Here is a 22582-nt window from a genome sequence, read left to right on the forward strand (position 1 = left end):
TACCACTGCCCCCTGCTCCTCTGACCCAGCTTCCTGACTCCCTCTGGGAGGGCTGGGTTCTCCTACTGTGTCTCGGGGGCTTGTGCAGAATGCACTCTCAGCACCTCCATTTGCCCTGGAGCTGGTATTTTATAAAGCAAAAGAGGCTTACCTGGCTCATAACACTAATAGCCTCTGGCTACCTCAAAATATGTCAACAGCAGAAGGGAATGGCAAAGTAGGCCTCCCTTCATAACCTGCTCTCAAAGACTGAATGCTGGAGGACCTACATCACTCACTGCTGGTGGTGGTACCCGTAGCCTAACTTCCTTGTACTAGGCCCGCTTATTACAGATCCTATCACCTCAACACGTTTCCAACATACGGGTTTGGGAGACTCATTCAGACCACATCCAAACCACAGCAGTCACCTTCACTCACCACTAAATCCTACTCTTGGCCCAAAGGAGCACAGAACATATTTAAGGAACAGACAATACAGCCAATGGACCCAACTCAATTTCTGTGGCTTCACAGAACACTCTGACATCAGAACTTAAGGATTTCTGCTCCTGATACCCATACACCTCCAAGATTATATAGTGCCCCAAACACATAGGTTCTGGGGCCATCCTTGGATTTAACCAACTGCTGTTTGAAACCTCTCATTCTAGATTCCCACAAGGCTCCCTTGAATGTGCCATATGCCTAGCAGCATACTGAGTGCCATGTCTCCAGGTGACCATTCTCTCAACTCAAGGTTCAACCTGAAGTGCAAACCCATCCATTTTCAGGAAGGAGAGGAGGCACACTGAGGAAGGGAAGGCTCTTCCCAAGGCCAGTCTACAGGACCAGTAAAACCGTCATGAACCCAACCCATAAAAGAAAACCATGTGGGAATCTTTCAAGCTCCTGAATGTAATGCCTGCCTTCCCTTCTCGTCTGAGCTGCTCCGGTGTGAAAGCCTTGCTTTCTTTCGTCCCTGATGTCATTGCTTTCATCACTTCCTCCCTTCCTTCTCATGGTTGCTCTCAGCGTCCACAGGTGCAAACTCAAGACTGTGTAACCTTATTTTTCCCCCAGAAAGGCATTTCTTGCTCTTTCTAAAGGTTGAATTTACTGTTTACCCTGAGAAACTTCAATACATTACTTTTCATTGTCCTAATGACCAATTTTCTTTCGATACTTCTTCATCCATTACATTATTGAGAGGTACATGCTTTGATTTTGCAAATGTTTGCATGCTGACATACATTTTAATTCCATTCCACTCTGGCTAGACAGTAAGTTTCAATTATTTAAAAGTAGTAGGCCTTAAAATGTCACCATAGTCTAGACAACAAGCTACCGAGTGAGCCACCACATGCACAGTTTCGCCCATCTGTGCGGTTTACGGGCAATGATTTGTCTTCATGTCATAGACTGGCCCCTGTTACCCTCTGTCTGTTACTGAGTCCACACAATACATTACTTTGGTTATTAGATATTTTAGTTCTAAAACCTTCACTTTTTATACCTTATATTTCCTTGTACATGTACACATTTATTTCAAAAAGGTAAGTTCTGGTGATGTCATGGGGCTATCCTTGGCTAATGTCTGCCAATCATTTCTCCCACCATTTCTCACCCAGGTTGAGATCCTTGGCTTTTTTATGTCAAGTGTGGACATTCTGAACACTATCATATGACCGTAAATGTTGCACAGATCTTAGGTGGAAGTTCCAGGTGGTCAGGCCCAGGGCCTCCTTTATGTGCTACAGTTTCAATGTCAGTGCAACTTTAAGAGGTTTGCAGTGACATTTCAAGCTGGGCACACAAGGGCACAAGAGTAGCACAGCAAAGCCCTGAGGGTGGTATCCCCGGTGGTTATCTTTGTCAAGGTTTTGCTGAGCACAGTCAGATCTGCACATACAGATCCTCACCCCGGGCACTGAATACAACACTAAGGGGTCACTTTCTCAAACTCATCTTCTATGAGAGCCCAATACCTTCTGGGAAAGACCCAGTCTTAGCTTGCCGGCCACTGTATGTGCCTCCAAGGCCAGAATGAGCTGACAGACACATAGAGAAGGGATGCTTGCAGTCCTTAAAGGCTGGGCCTTGTCCTATCTCTCCAGAGGATTTCCTTCCTCTGTGATTAGACCTATTAGCCATCACTGCCTTGGATAAGTCACAGAGAAAACTGAAAACAAGAAAGGAAAGGAAAGAGGAAGTCCTCCCACTGCATCCTACAGGATCTGCCTTGCTGCTCTCAGAACTCTGCTGTGTACCTGGGCTGGGCTGCCTCTGTCCAGGCTGGAAACCAATGACTGAGGTCTAGCTTTATTTTCGGTCTGCCACTGTCCCTGACATCACACTTCTTCAGCAGCTACTATGCACGCCCTGCCCAGAAGGCAAAGTGGGTCAGTTGGTAGGAGAAAGTAGCACATGCTACATTTTGACCAGAGCCAAACCTTCCTTTACATGCTATACTTTTTAAAATGGCAGAACTCTGTTTATAATCAGAAACACTATAGTGAAATTCTGAAAAACCAAATTGGCAAAATCATTCTTTTAAGTAGCATTCAAGCCAACACATGTTAGTCATGTAAGCATTGCTGTAATGGGAAATGCTGTGTTGTTCAGTAGCTGCAGCCAAGTTTGCTTGGTGCACTTGAGTCTTTACATACACCCTTCGCTGTCCTGGCTCAGCAGCACGCTCACCTCTGCTTTGCATTAAGCAAGGAGGTGCTGTGAAGACGGCCAGCAGGCAGACTCCAGGCCAGGCTCTTGATCACCAATGGCCCCATTATGCACTATTTCCGTACAGCTCAAAAATGAAAGCTAGCAACCTGTGTTGAGCTGGAGGAAAGAGGGCTTACATTTTAAATGTTGTTGGAAAGATTTTCTCAGGAAGAAGACTTCAGCCCTGGATCTTGCACCAGCAATCATTTGCAACTTCCCTGAGCCCCTCATGATAAGAGCTCTCACAAAAATAACGGTGCGGAGCATGTCCAGCAACACATCAGTGACCACGCAACCATGGTGAGTGCCTGTCAAGGCCAGTGGCTCTGGCCTGCTCTCATTAGCTGTGCTCTGTCCAGGGCTGCACCCAGGGCCTCAGCTGTCTAGAAGGGATGTGGGATGGGGAAAAGCAAACAGATTTGATTTATTGTGTTTAACAGCTCACTGCCCACATCAGGCTGCATGAGGCAATGGCAGCAGAAGCCGACAGAGCTGATTAGCTGCTTCATTCTCCTTGAGAGACGCACAATGGATGTAGATCCTTGAGGCCATCCAGGCTAAGGGACATTTCTACAATTTAATGCTCTTGCCAGTCGCAGTTAGTATTAGAAAGATGTTTGGGACTTACACAACCCTGACTTCAGTAAGCAGCCTGTTCAGTTGTCACTCAAGTGTCAGGACAAAAATTGACAAGGCTAGGACCAGTGAGCTCAGCTCTTCCGTCTTGCTCTCGAGGCTATACATGGGCCTGGTCTGGAATCTGTGGAACTCCTCTCTTTCTAACAATGGGCCAGGTTTCATAGTGCTGCTGACAGTTCTAAGTCCCTGTAGTAAATAGGGCACACACATCTTTCACTGTCATTTTAAAAATACCCATTTCAAGATCTACAGTATCTTTCAAGTAGAGACAGGGTAGGCCTAAGAGCCGAGTTGAATCTTGTGACATTATAGACACAGCTATAACTCCCATTCATGGTTAAGCCCTGCACCCCATGTAGCAGCTTCCCGGCATGCTCTTCATATCCCCAAACCTCCTAGTAAAAGCAGGAACCCAACCACAGCAGATCTTCCATAGGCCCACAACAAGGGGATTCCAGAACACCCTGTGCCACTCATCTTTCTTTGGTTCTCACCAAGTACCAGGCATGAAGGATGGGTGGATACAGCCAACATAACAAGTGGGGCACAGTTTGGTAGGGAAATCAGACTTTGGGCTAGGTCAGCTTAAACTAATCACCCCTTTCACGCCTCATAAACCTATGTCCCATATGCTTCATATAGAGCAAAACTCTAGGAGAGAAAGGTCAAAGTCCAATACTTAGAGAGCATTTCCTGTGGCTCCAGGGTCCCTGGGGTGAGACAGCCTCTAGTAGTGGTTAAACTGGTCCTTTCCCATTCAAGGTAGTTCCCTGCATGATCTTCAAGACTATCCCTGGCTAAGTCTTGAAGATCATGCAGGGAACTACCTTGAATGGGAAAGGACCAGTTTAACCACTACTAGAGGATGTCTGGGAACAATGAGAATGACAGCAGGAGGGGGTATTCTGGGCTAAGCATTGTGGGACAGAAGCAGCAGAAGCCCCTGGATACTACCCACCATGCAACAGCAAAGAGCCCCATGTCTTCTGATGTTATCTACAGGTCACTGCACTGTGCAGCCCTGCAACCTGGAACAACCTTAAGTACACAGTTGATGGTTTCAGACAGCACGACAGTGGACCAGGGCCTGCAGAGTACAGAGGCCAGCCAGTCGCCAGCTGGGGCTCAACAAGGAATCCTGAGACATCACCAAACTAGATTAGAAGTTCTAGCTAAGGAACTAAATGTCTTCCTCTTGGAAAGTACTGAGCTGGCAACTTGCATACGTTGGGCTACTTTGGAGTGGCCTTCGGGGATATATCGTGAATGGCCCTTTCCACTATGGACATGGCGAGAAACCAGGAAGGAGGAACAACAGTACAGAGGAAAAGTGGGCTCACGAAGCCCAAAGTGACCTACAGGTGACAGCCGTAAGGGATTTCTGTTAGAGCGACTAAGCTACAATATATTTATACCAGCTGGGGTTAAAAGTTAATTTTTAAGAAGATACCATTTGGAGGAATATTTAAAAATTCAGAGTTGGGGAAAAAAACTAAAAATGTGACATGCAACATTTCTACATAGAAAACCAGATCTTAGTTACAGAGAAATGCTAAAGACATAGCACTAGGAGGACCCAAGAGACTCAGATAATCAGAGCTGAGGACACTGATTCCTTCAAACTCATCTATAGAGCCAATTCTTTGGGCAAATTCACTTCAAATATGAAAAATTCCCGGGCTCAGGAGCAGGGTCGCGGAAGCAGGAGCCCACAGACAATGTCCACCATGCAACATAAAGCCCAGGTCTGCTGACCCAATCCTGCAGCTCACTGTACAGGGCAGCACTGATGCTGTGATGCCAAGAAAAAGAGGCCGAGAAGACTGACTTTTTAGTGCCCTACAGTCACAGCAAGTGAGCGTGTGCAGTATGAGCAGAGACAAACTGATGGAGGATCCAAGAGTCAGAAACTGGCACTCAAAAACACGACAAGGCAGAGCACAGATTTTCAGTAGTGGTGTTCAGCCAACTGACCAGCAAGTGGGAACATGGGGCCCAAGCACCCCCTTACAGAGTCTCCCCTCAAATCAATCCCAGTGAGGCCAATGGGAAATATCACAGGAAACCCTGGACAGCACAAGGTATTTGTACAAGGTGGGGAGAAAGACTCCTCACACCTAAAAAGCTATTAGCCACACTAGAATTAAGATTCTCTGTGTCCCCAGCCACTGTCAAGAGAGGGAAAAGCAGCCCATAGGCAGATGTTCACTGCTAAGGCCTCCATAGCAAGGAACATCTCTAAGTGTGTGGAAAGGGGGCAAGAGACTTGAACAGGCATGTCCTGAGGGGACTGTTTGTCTGACTAGTACAGTTAGCCATCTGTGACCACATTCAACCAACCAATAGATTAAAAAAATGGGAAAAGGGGAACTGTATCTGTACTGAATAGTGGACAGAACATCTTTATTATTTCTTAGCACAGTATGACAGCTGTGTACAGAGCATTTATATTGCATTAGATATTATAATTCACTTATTTGTGATTTAAAGAACATGGAACTACACCATCTGACTTGAGCATCTGGGGAATTCTGGGACGTGTGGGGATCTTGGGGAGTTGGGTAGATCTAGGAACCAAACCCTAGGGGATGCAGAGAGATGGCTGTTTCCCAAAAGGTAGTCAGCCTCAGCAGTTAAGAGGAAAAGCAATTTAAAGTCATAGAGGATGTCACCATAGGCCTACCAGGATGGCTAAAATACAACAAGATCTTAACTGGAGGACTAGAAAATGGCTTAGCAGGTAAAGGCCATGCTGTCCTCATTTCTACAGGACCTACATGATACAAAGAGAGAAGAGCATCCTACAGGTTTGTCCTCTGACTCCTGGCTCATCTGCGTCCCAGTGTGTGTGTTCACTTGGGAAAGATGTCAGAAAGACAATGAAATTGACCATGTGTATCAACTAAGCTCCAATCCCAGATTTTGCCTAGACAGAAATGCTAATAGTCCAAACTAAATGCTAAAATGTAGGGTCAACAATTCATTAAGCAGACTGATGTTACACAATGCCTTTGCAGAGTTTATTTTTGAGGTGGATAAACAACTCAAGGCCAGGTATTCTGCCTACATAATCAATAAAGAAGAAAGTCAGTAACCACACACACTTCAGTAAGACACGTCTAACACTGACAGATATTTGACATGTGCCAGGGATAGTACTCAGCATGCCTGAGCAAGGCATGTAACCAGAGTGGGTAGAAAAGTAACACAGACACCAGACAGGATGTGGGCCCTAGACAGGACACTCATCTGGGACAAGCACGTAGCTCCTACACAGGCAATGGAAAAGCACTGACTATATAATTCAGTCTCACTGATCAAACTAAAATGAAGAGAGCAGCAGGAAGGGCTCAAGTCAGGTGAAGGTTTACTAAAGCACCCATGTCCTGCACACATGCTTGGTTTCACATCTGTGTCCTTGTCATTACCTTTACTGGTGGTGGGTAGCAAAGCCCAGGAGCTCCAAATTCCAGCTATATTATCAAAACAAAGAGACACAGATAATAACTTGATGCAGATTCAAAGTGTAGGGATCAAGATATATCTAATGAAGGAGAAGATGCTACCTGTGTGGGGGAAAAAAAAAAAAAAACAGGCCGAGCAGGAAATGAGATTTTTATGAAGACAAAACAAAACCAAAACCAAACTGATGGGAGATGCCATTCTGTATATGTTTCTCATACTGGTTAATGAATAAAGCACTGTTGGCCAATAGGAAAGGAGATAGAAGGGACTAGGAGACAAGGAGGAAAGAGGTAGTAAGGAGGGCAAGATGGAGAGTCTAGAGAGGACAGAACTGCCATTCCTCCGCTCTCGGTAAGACCATGTGGAAATACATAGAAATGGGTTAATAATTAAGATAGAGCTAGCCGATAAGAAACTAGTAACTGGCCAACAGGATTATATCAAATACAGAGTCTCTGTATATTAATTGGGGCACGTCTCTGTATGTTAATTGGGGCTGGTGCAGCGGCGGAACAAGACTGGCGGCGGGAGGAAAAACCGTACTCCTTACACCAAACAAAAACAACAACAACAAAAACCCAGGCAGCTGTGGGAGAAGGAACTATGGGAAGTGTCCATTGTAGCTTGCAGGGTCTCTGAACTGGGCTACAGAACTTGCTCTCGATGAGAGACCCCATCCTATGTCACTGCTGCTCACTGGCTCCTTTGAGACACTTGCCAGGTGGTACAGGAAGCATGTCAGAGGTGACACAAAGCTTCCAGGCAATATCACTGTGGCCTAATGGAATAAACATTCTTCCTGCCCATTGTGTATGTTTAATAATACGGTGTCCCAGAACAGCAATCTCAGGCCCTGCTCCCAGAGTGTCACAAGGGTTCTGTTCCAGGACGGCTTCAGGCTCCGTCCTGTTTCCAGTGCAGTGGTGTCCCTGTGGCAGGAAGCATGGCTGTCCTTCCAGAAGAAAACAGCTGCAGAGGAACACAGGCAAGGATGAGCCTCTTCGCTAAATCCTAGACACAAGCACTGAAGCCTAACCTGAAGTGCTGCTTCCTCTATAACTAGGAACAGTCTACTAGAAGGAAATCAGCTGGGGCCTCTCTGAGGCTTTGTCTCATAGCATCTCAAGTCCCCGGCACACTCTATGCCCAAATGGCCCAGCAAGAGCTGGAGAATAGTCATACTGCCCAGTAGTGGCCTGTTGCTGGCTCTGCTAAGAAGAGTGTCTTCCTCAGTTGAGCTACAGGAGGCATGAAGGGACAGGACAGCCACATATGACTCACCAGCCAGTCTAGAGCAGGGTGCCCTGCCCGCCTCAGGACTGTGCCTCAGGCAGTCTTCCCTGACCCCTCCTAGAAAGTCTCTTCAGAGAATGTGAAGAGGACCTTTGGTGTCCAAAGAAGGCTCATAGTCAGCTCAGCCTCGGGGGAGGATACAGTGGGGGGGGGAGCTGCTGACAGACCACTGCCTATTTGATACAGGGATGAGGACGAGGGCAAAAGGCCTTGTGTGGTGACACAAAGGTCCTTGTGTGGTGACATACCTGACAGTGGTCTGGCACAGGTCCATTGACCCTACGTGGGAAGGGTTTAACACTGTAGGTCAAGGCTTCTAGAACACTTGTCCTCGTGAGGAACATGGCCTCCAGCTTTCCTAGGGGAGGGGTGTTCATGACAAGTCTCCATGGATGTACCCATTAGTAATTTTAGAACATCCATTCACCAACATAGACAAAATCATTGATCATAATTAACCCTGATTGAAAAAACAAGCTAAATTAGATTGATAGGTCATTTCTTTGTGTTGTAAGATCTGGGCAATAATATCTCACTGTTACCCTGAAAAGCATATTACTTCAGATAAATTTTTTTTAAAAAAATCAGAAAACATAACTAAAACCATTAAGAATCTTTCCAAATAATTTTTTAAAAAGGAAAAAAGATGAAAAGCTGAAGTGAAAACAAGATTACAAATAGAAATGACAAATATGAGTACAAATTTAAAGGTAATATACATAAATGATACACAGAAATGATTTGAAAAGCACAGATAATGTGAAGTAAAGAAAATGCAAGATAAACATGCTGAAGAAATAAAATATACATAGAAGTAAATTTAGACAAATCTGAAGCAACATAACAGGTAATAAACCAAAAAAGGGGAAATGTGAAGCTTGCCGTGTGACTAAAAGCTATGAAGGATCAAATTAAGGCGCTAAGCCTGGATGAGCCGACAGCTGGGCTCAGCAGCACTGCTCTGGAAACAGTTCGGTGAACTGAGGGAAAATCAGCATGAGATCCGGGCCCACAGGGCCCCAAAGCCAGAAGCTACAACCAAGACACTCCCTAAGACCCCTGCTCTCACTCTCCACTCACAAAGTCCCTGCACCCAAGTCTCACAAATGTGAACACACGCCAGTATCCTGGTGGTGCCATCTACATGTGTCTAGGAGGGAAGGGTGACAGCATCTCCCTCATGCCACACACTATGTACCAGATGACCCCAGGGCATCTATGGGGCTCCGGCAATGCCCAGGCTGGGCTGACTCAGTAGGGGACTGTGCAAAGGCAGCTCAAGGATACAGCCTCCATGCCACGTGACACTGAGCTGCCCTGCTTCCTGGTACAGCTCAGGATTAGACTTAATCCCCAGGACAGCAGTGCCCCAGAGAAGAGCTCGGGCTCCAATCCGCTCATGGTCTAATCCCAAAAGCCTCACTGCTGCTTGTTTAATTTATTTGGAATACATTTGGCTCATTTTTATTTCAGTGTGTGTGTGTGACAGACAAAGAAATAGATGTGTAGATGAAAAATGAGCGCTGTATTCACTTGCCAAAACACAAATGTAGATTTATGAATTTAAATACTGCCTAGGCAAAATAAGTTTGAAAGCCCCAAACTTGATACCTTAAAGCTGAATTCCGACAGAAAGAGCTAGGTAAGTTGTGGAGGCTGTCAAACAGGAATATTACTGAGCAAGCTCTAAAGGAGACCTCATCTTGTCCCTACCAGAGGCAATGAGGCAGGAAGTTGTGGTGTCAACTCTGGTTCAGCCACAGGCCTTCCCTCCTTTCTTCCTGGTGTTGTGAGCCCCAGGTCTTTTGAGACTAGTTGTCCATTGGGTGCAGTCAGAAAAAATGCCCGATCAGAGTAGGGACCCTTGAGTGTTGTGGCTATACAGCTGTGGGTCCATTGTTGTGCTGATATTATCCCATGGCTCAGCCAACAATAGTGTCAGGAATCCAGACACACTTTTCTAGTTGCTAGCGCATGGGCTTCTCATGATTTGACAGTCATAGCAGGGTCTACCATAAGACCAACAGGAATGCCAGCAGAGCTACTCTGGAAGGGACTCTAGTTAGCCACAAATCATGTCCTGCCTTGCACAAGGACCACACTATATATGTCTGGGACTTACACTTTAAACACAGACACAATCATAGCACACATATGAAGGTCACACAGCACTTACCATGGACTACTAATTCCTAACCTACAACACTCACATCCAAAGTAAGGCATTGCCAGGCAGCCACTAAGGGCTTCACCCAGGACTGCAGTACCCCTCTGTCTCCTCTGTCCTTGGCCCCTTTGACACAGACTCACCCATGATTCTGTGTGACAGGTGCGGGTCTCAGGCAGTATCACAGATCTTATTGCAAGTCAGAACTCCACAATGTGAACACCTCTACAAATGGCTGCCGTGTCTCCTATCAATGGCACCAGCAGCTCCTTGTTTGGGCCAGGGAAAGAAAGCATTGTGGCCATGGGGCCATGTCGGGACTTAACTTCAGACAAGTTCCACATGTCCTGATTGTGCGAATTAAAGCTCTTTCTTATTTAATTATTTTTAATAAACCATAATGTGGTGAATATTCCAGACATAGATCTCTGTGCAATAAGATTTAATAAGAGAAGAGCAAAAAAAGTATGGTTAAGGGATACTTAATGTTGGCAGACATGACCAGCCATGTTTTCACACCTGACAAGCCTGCAGGGTATGAGGGCAGGCTGCCATCCTGGCTCCTGCCAACTTGCACAAGGCTGTCTGTCAGTTCCTTCCTGCTGTGCACACTTATCTGTCCAGCCGCTTGTGACCCTGCGCTTTATTGCAACATTACTGCTATTGGAAAGGTGCGGCCCAAATGAAGAGCCAACAGTGTCCACTGCACACTCACATTAACTTGCTACAATTTAAAGGGTATTTGCCACAACTGACACAATATTCCCCCACCCCACCCCCTAAGACAGGGTTTCTCTGTGTAGCCCCAGCTGTCCTGGAACTCACTCTGTAGACCAGGCTGGCCTTAAACTCACTGAGATCCACCTGTCTCTGCCTCCTGAGTGCCTGGATTAAAGGTGTGCACCACCAATGCCTAGCAAGCATATTCTTATACAGGTTTCTTTTTCCTTCCATCCTCATTGTTTTTAATGACTGTGCCCCACACCAGCAGCTTAAGACGCATATGCCCGTGCACAGGAAGGAAGGGAGGCAAGTGGTGTTCAAAGTCCATCGCCATGAAGCAACAACAGGAAGAGTTTGCGTCTAGGCTGTCCCATTCAGTTCTCAGATGTGCCAGGGCTTATTTCCCAGGCACAGACAGGTCCTTTCTTCACTAAGACCATCTGTCTAGAGCCCGAATGCAGCTCCTGCAGTCTCCTCACCTCTCTAGACTATTCCACTGAGTGGCCTTTGTACACCCTTTCCAGGGTGGGCCTAAGTCAGCAACCGCAGCCTCTGCCATCTCTCTCCTGCTCCAGAACTGGCCTTGGCTTATGCTATAACTCACCTTGAGTTCTAACAAGTGTGTTTATCATCTCCACAAGCCTCAGCTCCAACAGATGCTAGTGGGGCATCCTGTGTCCTTTCCTACAGATAACTCTGGCTGTACACAACTGAAGCAATGCAACTCGCCCTCAAATGCCCCACTAGGTGGGTGGGCCTGCTTGCATGTGACCCAGCAATCCCTGGCAGCATCCTCTGCTCTCTCAGACCTGGTACTCAGGTCTGTACACTCTGCACCCAACTCCAGCTGCATCAGGAAGGAGCCCTGTCTTTAAATTGTCACTTCACAGCTACACCAGGGGTTCTCAGACTCAGAGTGGGCATGACATATACTACCAGGGAAGCCTGTCCTACATGGTCAGGCCAGAGGTTCTGACTCCACTGACCTGAGGCAGGCAACACAGACTCTGTATCTCCATAGGGTCGTTAGGGGATGGTGGAGGTGCAGAGATGACAACTGGACAACCAGAGACCTGTTCTGTTTCATAAATAAAGCACCCAAAATCCAGAAGCCAAATGCTCTGTGGCTAAATTGGAGTACCTGGGAGGCACTGCTGTACCCAACAGTTCTGCAATGGATGGCCCTATGCACTTTGGGGGACCTCCTGATCTCAGCTCCCAGGATTGAGACATTGGTCCTTCGAAGCCTACTCCATCGAAATCAGGATGTCTCTTCCCCAGACAAATCTTCCCCAGACCCCTCTGCTGGGTGGAAGAATGCTTTATTGAGATTTCTGGTCTCTGAGCAGCGCTCAGCAGTCTCCCAGAACATTGCATACCCCTCAGACAAAATAATGGGATGATGACTTGTTTCAAGACACTACCAGACCCAACTTCACAGGAGGCCCTTCAAGTCCCACATAGACCACAGCTCAACACGATGAATATGATGAGGGAGATATGGACAGGAAGGGCCATTCCAGTGTGCATGGGGCAGAGGACAGCCTGTGTTTGGACTCTCCTCTGCACATCATGCCAGGACATGGATGAATTGCTTCTGTATAGCTATATTTGTGCTGTAATCGTTCCCAATGGGTACAGGAGGTGGGGGGAAATGATCATAAAGTGTACCCATATCCCATGAATGTGTTTATTTCCAGAGGCAGCAGCCCTCACCTGAGAAATAGTAGGGAACATTATGATTTCAAATGGCACATGAACATGTATGATTGTCCCAGCTATACACCTCTGTTCACATGCTATGGATAAGTGTTCACACTAAGCCTAGTTTCCAGGATACATGTTATAAGAGGCACAAAGAAAGCTATCAGTGTATGGGGCTTTCTCCAGGCATCAGATTAACAGTTGAAAACAAGGAAAATGTTGCACAATTCTACTGTCTTATTTATAGTCAAACAAACAAAACAAAACCCCCAAACAAACAGACTTAACTGTTTCCTCAAGATTGCACAGTAGTTAAAGAAATGCCCTTTAGAAAACATATAGGATTCACTCTAGGCTGTAGTTTGATTGTATAAGGAGTTCTTGTGAGCCCTGTTTTGTCATCAAGCCTTTGTGTGTGTGCCACACAACAAAGATGGGCAACAGTGCTTATCCCAAAGCGCTTGTGATTCCTGGAGAACTAAAATAAGCACAAATTTCATCTGAAAGGAAAAAAAAAATTTCTGGCGGAACACACTCAGATTAAATTGCTACAATTCTTGATCTGGTACACTATTTCTGGGAGCATTTCCCTGTGTCTGAATATGGCAGATATAACCAGATCCTGCAAACACATACATGCTGCAACTTGCTTGTCAAACACACACATTGGAACATCCTATGGCACACTTAAGCTCATTTACAAGTTATTTATAAGCTGTAAAACATGTTAGTTTTTTATAAACATTTAAAAATTATACAGTCACATACACTTTACCATGTGTGGATCATGTTCAATTGCCTGGCAATAAGGTAACTAGTAAATTGCTCAACATAAATACTAAACGCTAAAGTATAATTTCCATTTACTAATAATGTGTGTGCATAGATATTTTGATATTTAGGTTCTGGATATTTGGGCTTCATAGTGCTCTTACCTGTGGAAGCAAATAACTTTCCGAGTAACTTCAGAGGTTTAAGTCCCTAACAAAGACAGGACTGAAGGAACCAGTTGAGCCAGAGAGCACTGGACACTTGTTCTTAAGGATGATTCATATGGTCAAGGGTAGGGATTATATTCCTTTCCATATCTGGTATTTCTGACCCACAAAACTTCCGTAAAATTGTATGCCTTATTTTTTGCAAATAATGTCACTTCAATAGTGAAGAAAATTAAAATGCCATTGGTCCTCCCCAAAAGAACTGCCTTATGAAAGATGAGGAGCCAATATCGAAATATCCAAAGCCGCTGGTACGCACAACCCAACTCCACTCTTCAGCACCCAGCCGAGCTCTGTGCACCATCATGGCAGTGCATTCGGCACCGTCTCCCCACACATCACTTATGTGACCTTGGCATACTCTGCCATACCACCTGGAGATCTGAGCTAGGACTCTGTCAGTCTTGGCCACCTGTCCTGCTCACTCTGCTGACCGCTCACCCAGGCCCACAGAATCCCCTTACCTCCGAACAAAGCAGCCCCGTGGGGTCAAGAGGATCGAGTTGGGTGTGGGAGCCAGACAGATGGTTACTCTCCCCGTTTAGAGAAGATGAAATGCTAACAGAGAAAAATTAGAGTGATGTTTTGTTCTCAACCGAAAGAGGCCACCCATCCCATTGGCCTGGGGTGGGAACCGCGTGACATCGCCCAAGCACATGTGACCTACTTTTTGCCCAGCTCCCCTTGTGCCCTTGGAGGGGCACCCAGCACTCATGGCTGTCATTTCAATGGCTCCTGCCCCCAACAGGACTGAACAAGCCAGTGTGCCTGCAGGACATATACATAGCAGCTCAGCTTGAGTGGGGGAGGGGATGGCTAGCATTAATGCAGACACAGCTTTTCATATCAGACATTGTCATCATGCTGACCGTCCATGTATAGCTTACGCAAAGGCAGGTCCTTGGCCATTGACTATAAGGCTGCCTTGGATTGACTGGAGACACACTTGCATGTTCTCGAGGGACCAGGTGAACAGCAAAATCCTAACCAAGGTTAGGTACCCAAAATGACAGACTGGAAATTCTTGCCTTCAATATTTTTAATTAAGCCTTTGCATACACTCAGAAGTGGATGAGCACGCTGTCATTTAAGGTGGTCTGAATATGGTCTGTGATGTACACAGCCCTACACAGGCAGGGTGCAGGGACCAGCTCAGGACTCCTAGGCTCAAGAATGTGAGACCTAAATGGAGGGGCAGGCAACATGCCTATTGACCACAATCAAACCGAGCATTTCTGCTACCAAGCAGGAGAGAGCGGCTGTCCCATGATACCTGACACTGATATTAACTTTATCCAGCTACTTATATAATATCAGAGGAGGTTAATGACCAAAACATGAGTGAGCGTACATGAGAAGGAGAAGGCCAGAAGGAGCTATGGGCTGTCCCAGAAGGCAGACTGCACCATGGAAGGAGCTGGTCACTGGAGTACAGTTGTTGCTAGTAACTCTGCAATGCCTACCACAGCACAGAAAGGAAAGAGGAGTCCCAAAGCCTCCCCCAAGCAAATAATAGAAGCAATGGGTATCTAGTATAGCAGAGAAACAACACAACTGAGTGTTCCCCAGAAAGACCACCAGCCTGGGATCTGCAGTGTTGGGAGGTGGGTGTCTAGGTTCCATCACTGTACCTTTTAATCAAAATAGGACCAAACTGCCCGCTGTTTGTCCTCTTTTTTTTTTTTTTTTTTTTTTTTCATTTAGTATTACATAGTAAATACTTTCCTATATTAATGCATTTAGGTTTAGGTGATAGTACCAAATTCCTGATATTTCACTTTATAAATAAGATTTCAGGTACTCCATTTTTATGGTTTGGTATATAGAACTAAAATGAGTCTACAATAGTTGAGTGTACCAGATATTTTGAGTTGGTATATTGAGCAATGTACTAATATTGCTAAGGTTTGGGACATATGTTTTCCCTCAAATATGTAGGTTGAAAATCAATCTCCAGGCTAGGTGTGATGATGCACACCTTAAATTCAGCACTCAGGAGGTAGAGGCATCCACACTTCTGAGTTCAAGGCTAGCCTTGGTCTACAGCAAGTAGTGAGACCCTGTCTTTAAAAAAACAAAACCAAGAAAGATAGCTAGATCAATCTCCACCATGACAATATTGGGGCCTGTGAGGGGGAAAAGGCTGTGACCTCAACCTACTAATCAATTGGTGTCTCACAAGAGCCTTAGGGGGACTAGGTTGGCTTTCTTTGTCAGGTGGTCCTCTGGTCACAGGAAAACAAAGGATGCAATGTTCAAGGAGGCTCCACACCGAAGCACCAGCAGACCTTCTGGCCCATTGACCTAGAGCTTTCGGCCTCTAGAACTGTAGTAAGTAGATTTATGTGGATGTGACTGATCTAGTTCAGTGAATGGGCCCCCTTTGTCTTGTGATCTCCTTGCCATGTACATTAACAACATATTTCTGGGTCAAAAATACATAAATTATGTCAGGATGTATGCCTGCAATCCCAGAACTTGGACTTGCTGCTACATGAGCCTGCATGGCCACTCAGTCATGAGATGAGTGCCTGGGAAAGACCAGGAGCCTTCGCACTGGGCACACCAAGTCCTGGAGGAATTCTCTGGGCAGCGCAGGGACATCACTGTAGGAACCAGGGACTTCAGGAGTTTGTCCCATACCATCTCAGATGGGTGAGCCTATTAGGATCAATCTCCTCTGGGTAGAGGTGGGAAAGGGAGCTCTCTATCTCACCTGGAAATCAAGGCACACAGCAGTGGGAAGCCTAGACAACACAGGACATTGATCTACAGGCACAGTATGGCCATTAACATCTTAAAATCAGAGTATCTATGATTTCCTCTATGGAACCTTTACAAGATCCACAAAATCAGTCTCTTTAACTACCCTTGCCCCTTCCTGGAAGATGTGGAAAGCTCATCAGGTTCTTCTCCCCAAGGAGAAACATAGTAATTGCCCCAGTAAGTACCAGGGTAGGGTAGGAGGTATAGGGAGAAAGCCTCAGTGGTGTGCAGCTGTCTACTCATAATTCCCCCTTGCTCCTGTAATTAACCTCTTATCTATGCTGCTGTAAGTAATTCCAATAAACTCATTAGTTCACCAAGGTAAACGTGGATTGAATCATTCCTTTGGTCCATCACTGCCCTCTTTATCTGGGATGAATAGAAATAACTCTTCAGAAATGTCACCTGACACAGGATGAGATGCACAGACACACCCAGAGCTCTGCCCAGTATAATTCATTCTCTGCAGATCCTCTCACACCTTGACCAACAACTCACAACTTTGCTGCCCAGCTCTGTCTGGCCTAGCAAGGGACAATCCATGAAGTTCCCTAGGGACTGGTAAGGTCTCAAATTTAGGACTGAGGAACAGAGGGGGTGAGTGGAGAAATTTTGTGGTGAGCAGAGTGATTTCCCCAAGTACTAACCCTCCAGTCAGTTGCTCTGTGGCCCCCACTACTACCTGCGTACAGGGCCTAGTGCACGCCTGTCCACACTGTGCACTGAGATCCTTAACTGCTGCGTGGCCCTTTCTAATCCCTTCCAGGGAGTCCACATCAGGCTTCAGCTCAATATGCAGGACTGGGCTGCAGCAAGTCCGGGAGGAGGCACTGGCAGAATAGAGAAGATAACCATGTGTCCTTATCTTTCTCACTGTTATTTGATTTCCAGAACTCATAGTGTCCATGCAAAGTTGCAATGAGGATCAGAAATTTCTCTTTATGACCATGTACCCAATCATAAAGCATTATGAATGCTAATGAACAAAAATAAATCTTTCTACCATGGTATCGGAAAGCAGAAAATAGGACTAAAACCCCATGGCAGCCATCAGTATCCCAGCGCAGCTTCTGTTCTCCATTCCCTAAACCTGTGCTCGCATCCTTGTCATTTCTTGTTTCAGGCAACTTCTGGAGACGTGTGGGTAGCCTCTGGGGGACCTGAGTGAGGGTGTACACAATAACTGGCTCATAGCTCTGGGAAGGAGTCCCAACTCTCCAAAGTATACACAGACCTTGAGGGCCTAGTACAATAGAGCAGGATAGGACAAAGAACTGTCGCACTGCCAGCATGTGTATTCCTCAACAGTGAGTCTGGTTTCGCTTCCACAATGCCTGATGAATAAACCAACAAACACAAGGGGCTTTGGGGCAGCTTACCTTCCCCCATAGGCAGGCTCTACGGTTCAAAGCAGGTCCATAGATCCAAACGCTGCAACGCACTGTGGCTCAGACCTCAAGAATGGAGGTCTCTGGCAGGGCTGGCTTCTTTAGAGCTCACCTACCTGAAAGAGAAACACGGAGTATGAATTCTGAGTGCCACGGCCTTGACCTTAAGACTTGGGCACTTGGCCGCCTTTCTTTGTCCCATACAGCAGAGCAGTAAATGTCTCTGAAATGGTCAAGCCTATGTGGGAAGAATGTTTACCAGCAGAGATGACCTTGGGGTGCTATCTGAAGAGCCCAATAGAGGCAAGAAACTTGAAGTTCTCCATTTCCCAACAGGCATCCCAGAGGATATCCTGTGAGGAATCTGTATAGTGAATCTCTTATAATATTTAGCATATATATCTTCTACTTACAATATTTAGTATATGTATCTTGTACTTACAATATTTAACATATATATCTGCATAGGTAGTATGTTTAAAATGACAGTTGTTAGCTGATACACTAAGTGCATTCATTGCTGGTTTTCTATGTCCACAGTCCACAAAGGCAATCTCTCCAGTCGCTTTAACTTCACCTTGCTACTGGAGCCACTTTCTGCACTGTCTAGTTAGTGTCCTCCTACCTCATGGTAGCCACAATTTGTGCTCTTGACCTTTCACTTTCTGAATTCAGGTTTGGTGCCAACACTAGACATCAATTTCTAGTCACAGGCACTCACTTCACCATTGTCCTCCTTGCTATTTGTTAGATACCCTATGGGTAAATAGCCATGACATTCACGGTAATCAGAGGGACATCTAAAAGGCTTACTTACAACAGCATCTTAGGTTTGGACCTGTGAGATCAATACACCAATAGTAGCCATTACCCAGGCTGTGTCTGCCTTTCCCAGAGCTGTCTAGATCATCAGCTGTGGGAGGTTGTCTCCAGCAGGTGTGTGTTACTAGCCCATAATATAAAGTTCTAAGCCAAATAAAGAGGAAAGACTGGGGCAAAGGCCATGCCAGCCAAGGTGGAAAGAAATCTACCCCACCCTTATTCACAGGTCTTATACCTGGGAAAGCTGATACACAGATGTGGCACTGAGCTCTGAGTGCCATGGTGTGGAGCTGGGCCCTGAAATCAGTGTGTGGGATACCAAGGTCACTTGAATGTATAGATAGTATATGAACTAAGGTAATACTTTAAAAGTTAAACAAGGGGGTAGGAGATGCCTCAGCTGGGAAAGTGCCTACTTTACAAGCATGAAAACCTGAGTTCAGCCCCCAAACACCTGTATATAAAGCAAAATGCAACAGCACACACTTACAATCCCCAAGCTGGGAAAGTAGAGGCAGGATTCCTGAGGATTGTTTGCCAGATAGTCTAGCCAGACTAGTAAGTATCAGTGAAATACTGTCTCAAAAAATAGCATGGACAGTGATTTTGGAACTTACCTAATAGCAATCTCTAACCTTCACATGCACATACATATATGTGTGTGCACTTGTACATACTATGAGCATGCATGCATGCATGCAAACACACATTAACAAAATAATAATCAGGTATGGTATTTTCATCCTGTAATCCTAGCACCTGGGAAAGCTGGATCAGGAAGATCACAAATTCAAGGCTAGCCTACAATACATAGTGAGACCTTCATTCAAATATCCAAGAGCTAGGGACATAGAGCAGTGGTAGAGTATTTTTGCCTAGCATTCACAAAACCCTGGGTTTGGTCTCCAATACTATACACGGGGCTAGGGGCTAGGGTCCAATGATGACATCAGCCTGTATTCATCTTCAGCCTCTCCCCACCCTCAGAGCCACACTGATATGACACTGATGATTAAAGGGCACAACCCTACATGTACTTACATAGAGAGGACAACTGGAGCTGTGGAAGGAACCAGGACTGGAACCTACACATGGGTGAATGGGACAATGCAGGAAAGGAAACTGAAGCTTAAGCCATGAGTGGTGAATGCCACGTGGTCCTGCTCATGTGCCATGTCCAACTGTGCTGCAGGAACAAGGACAGTATCATCCCAAGAGTCACACTGAAACCTTTGGGAGAAAGTGTGTCCCAGTGAGCCTTTGTTCCTCTCGTCACAGCTGCCATCCCCAGGAGGAGGCCTAGAGACCATCTCTCTAAAAGTGACTCATTAAGGTTCTCAACTTAGTGACAAGCATTCTGAAGATAGTGACATGCCAAGATTAAAATGAGGATATCAAAAAGAAGCAACTAAACAATGGGAATCCCCAGTTCCACATCCAAGGCCCCCAGGAGCCTAGAAGCAAGGGCAATGTTCTCAATTCAGAACTGAGAATTCTGTCAATCAGTGTGAAGCAAGAAAATGAGCATCAAGGTGCTGTCCTGATGTCCAGCACTGTGTCATGAAGAACAATAAAACCTGAAGTAGAAAGAATTAGCACTATGGGGCTCTAAGCATCCAGGGGAGGCAGCAGCAGCACGCAACCCCACAAGAGAGGCCACAAGTGAAGACAGATGGGCTTCAGGACCAGAGCACCAAGTCCCAGGCCTCCAGCCAGGGTATGGGGCCGTGAGAATAGAACTGACAGTCACAGAACAAAGGTGCTTCAGGGGAGCTAATGGAGGCAAATGACTGTGTTACAGAAGTAAATGAAGGGCAGGAGAGCAGATCCAGTATCTCAGAAACAAAGGAACTGGACATTGTGTTAGTCTCCTCTCTGGGTATTCCATTTTGTTTGTTTCCTTGCATGTAGCATGTACATCACATGCATGCAAGATCTGCAGAGGCCAGAAGAGGATGCTAGATCCTCTGGAACTGAACTTACAAACGGTTGTGAGCCACTCAGACTAGGTGCTGAGAATTGAACGAAAAATGAAGAAAGACCAGTCTCAAGAACACTGGGACTGGAGCTGTGGCTCAGCATTAAAGAGCATCTGTTGTTCATGCAGAGGACCCAGGGTTCGGTTCCAAGCACCCCATGGTAGCTGACAACGGTCTGTAACTCTGGTTCCAGGGGGATGTGCATGTTGTCTTTTGAGCACCACAGGCAACAGGCACTGGCAGCATAGAGTAGACACCATAGCACATCAAAATGTGCCAACACAGTAGGAGCCAAGACAGTGCGAGACTTAGCGTATCCAGAAATGTTGGGATTGTTGATCAAACACAAAATTGAAAAAGGCTTAGAATGGAGGGGGAGGAAAGCACATCAGACTGTACCAGCAAAGCTAAGCCATCTTCTTCACATATTTGAAACATCCACCTAAAACCCAATGTATCATAGGTCACAGAGAACAGTCCCGTAAAGCTTTATGTGAAATAGAAATGGGACAGAGGCCAGTAGTATCTGGTCATGAGGTGATAAGGTCAGAAAAAAACTTTAGCCAAAGGACATATTAGGAACACTTAGGGAAAGGACCATTTAATTGGTCACCAATAGAAAGTAGTGTGACCCACAGAGTCACTCCTCCCAAGTTATCAACACTCAAAGAAGCCTGGAGAGCCAGTCCTGTAGAGATAGATAGGAGACAATGAAAGTCCAAGAAGCCAGCTCTGCTGTCCCTTCTTTCTGTTCACAGTCCCTTGGTGCACTACATGTTGAGAGGCTGGCATTTGAGGTGGCCTGCAAGACTGCCTACAAGAACATTAAGTGGCTGTTTTTGTGAAGGTCAATTTAGCTGCATTTGGTTTTCCCCCTGCTCCTGGCTGTGCTCAATAGCTGTCAATCACTGAAGAGAATCCCAGAACCATGACTCACCTTACAACATGATATGGTCATAAAAGGCAAAGTAGACTAGACAAAGCTGACTTCCTTTCAGTAAGGCACTTTGAGGCCTGTGTAATAACGCTCTCAGGGTCAGAACTGATAGTCTAGAAAGTTCTGCTACTTCCATGTCACTCTGAGGAAGATTTTCTATGACCAGTCCCATCATGTGTTTAACAAATGTGCGCATGCATGTGTGTGCACGTGTATACACACACCCACCTCAGTTATATTGGTAAATTTATTAGAATAGAAATAAAACCTCTCAAAGTGTTCCATCTTTATCATTTTTCCTAGCCTTGCAGGCCACAAATCTGAGGAAAGGAAAATTGAGTTGGGAAGGGGTGGCTCACTTCCCTCCTCACCAGGGAAATAGAATTTATGCCTCATCATAGTTCTTCCACATGGCGGAGTCTACAGTGCCAAACAAACAGATATCAAGACTCCACAAGAACCCAGGCACTGTGACACAGATGCCATTACCCAATAGGACAAGACCAAAGGGCTGCAGTGAACACATCATTGCTACCACCATTCCATAAGATCACAGGGCCCAGGAAGGTCCCTGGGTACCTTGGGATTACAATGATGGAGCAAGGGTTGTGAGGAATTTTGGAGGACAACAGAAGATTTTTCATAACCTGGCAAGCCCTGGGACATGGTACAGCCTTGGTGAGCCAGAGTCAGCTCCTCAGAGCAGCCTACTGCAAAGAAGCCCTGGGAAGACCTTTAAATGGGGCCAGGAAAGATGGACAAGGCATCAGGGAAGAGATGCAGGCTGGGAAACAGCTGCTGCTGCTACAGAGGTTGGTTGGGGATGCCCACACTGGGGCAGTATAGAGAGGCTGCTGCTGAGCTGGAGAGCTGCCTGGGCCAGGAGAAGGGAGAAAAAGGCAAGAGCTGGTTATTTGTACACAACAGGGACAAAGCAGATGGTGACTCCATTCTTCTGATTCCTCTTCCATTGGGGAAAAGCCCAATTGTGAAATATG

General features: G+C 45.9%; 1 protein-coding gene across 10 annotated transcripts in view; it reads right to left on the reverse strand.

Annotated features, from left to right (window-relative positions):
* The window catches only part of Pcbp3 (poly(rC) binding protein 3), a 179855-nt gene that overhangs the window by 40583 nt on the left and 116690 nt on the right, over nucleotides 1-22582 (reverse strand). For all 10 annotated transcript variants that reach the window (XM_051186963.1, XM_051186962.1, XM_051186961.1 and 7 more), the window contains one exon: nucleotides 17838-17962. In XM_051186963.1, the coding sequence (XP_051042920.1) occupies nucleotides 17838-17847 (10 nt within the window). In that variant the 5' untranslated portion in view covers nucleotides 17848-17962. The remainder of the gene's footprint in view (nucleotides 1-17837; nucleotides 17963-22582) is intronic.

The sequence above is a fragment of the Phodopus roborovskii genome, unplaced genomic scaffold (assembly GCF_943737965.1).
Source record: "Phodopus roborovskii unplaced genomic scaffold, PHOROB, whole genome shotgun sequence".
Classification (NCBI taxonomy): Eukaryota; Metazoa; Chordata; class Mammalia; order Rodentia; family Cricetidae; genus Phodopus; species Phodopus roborovskii.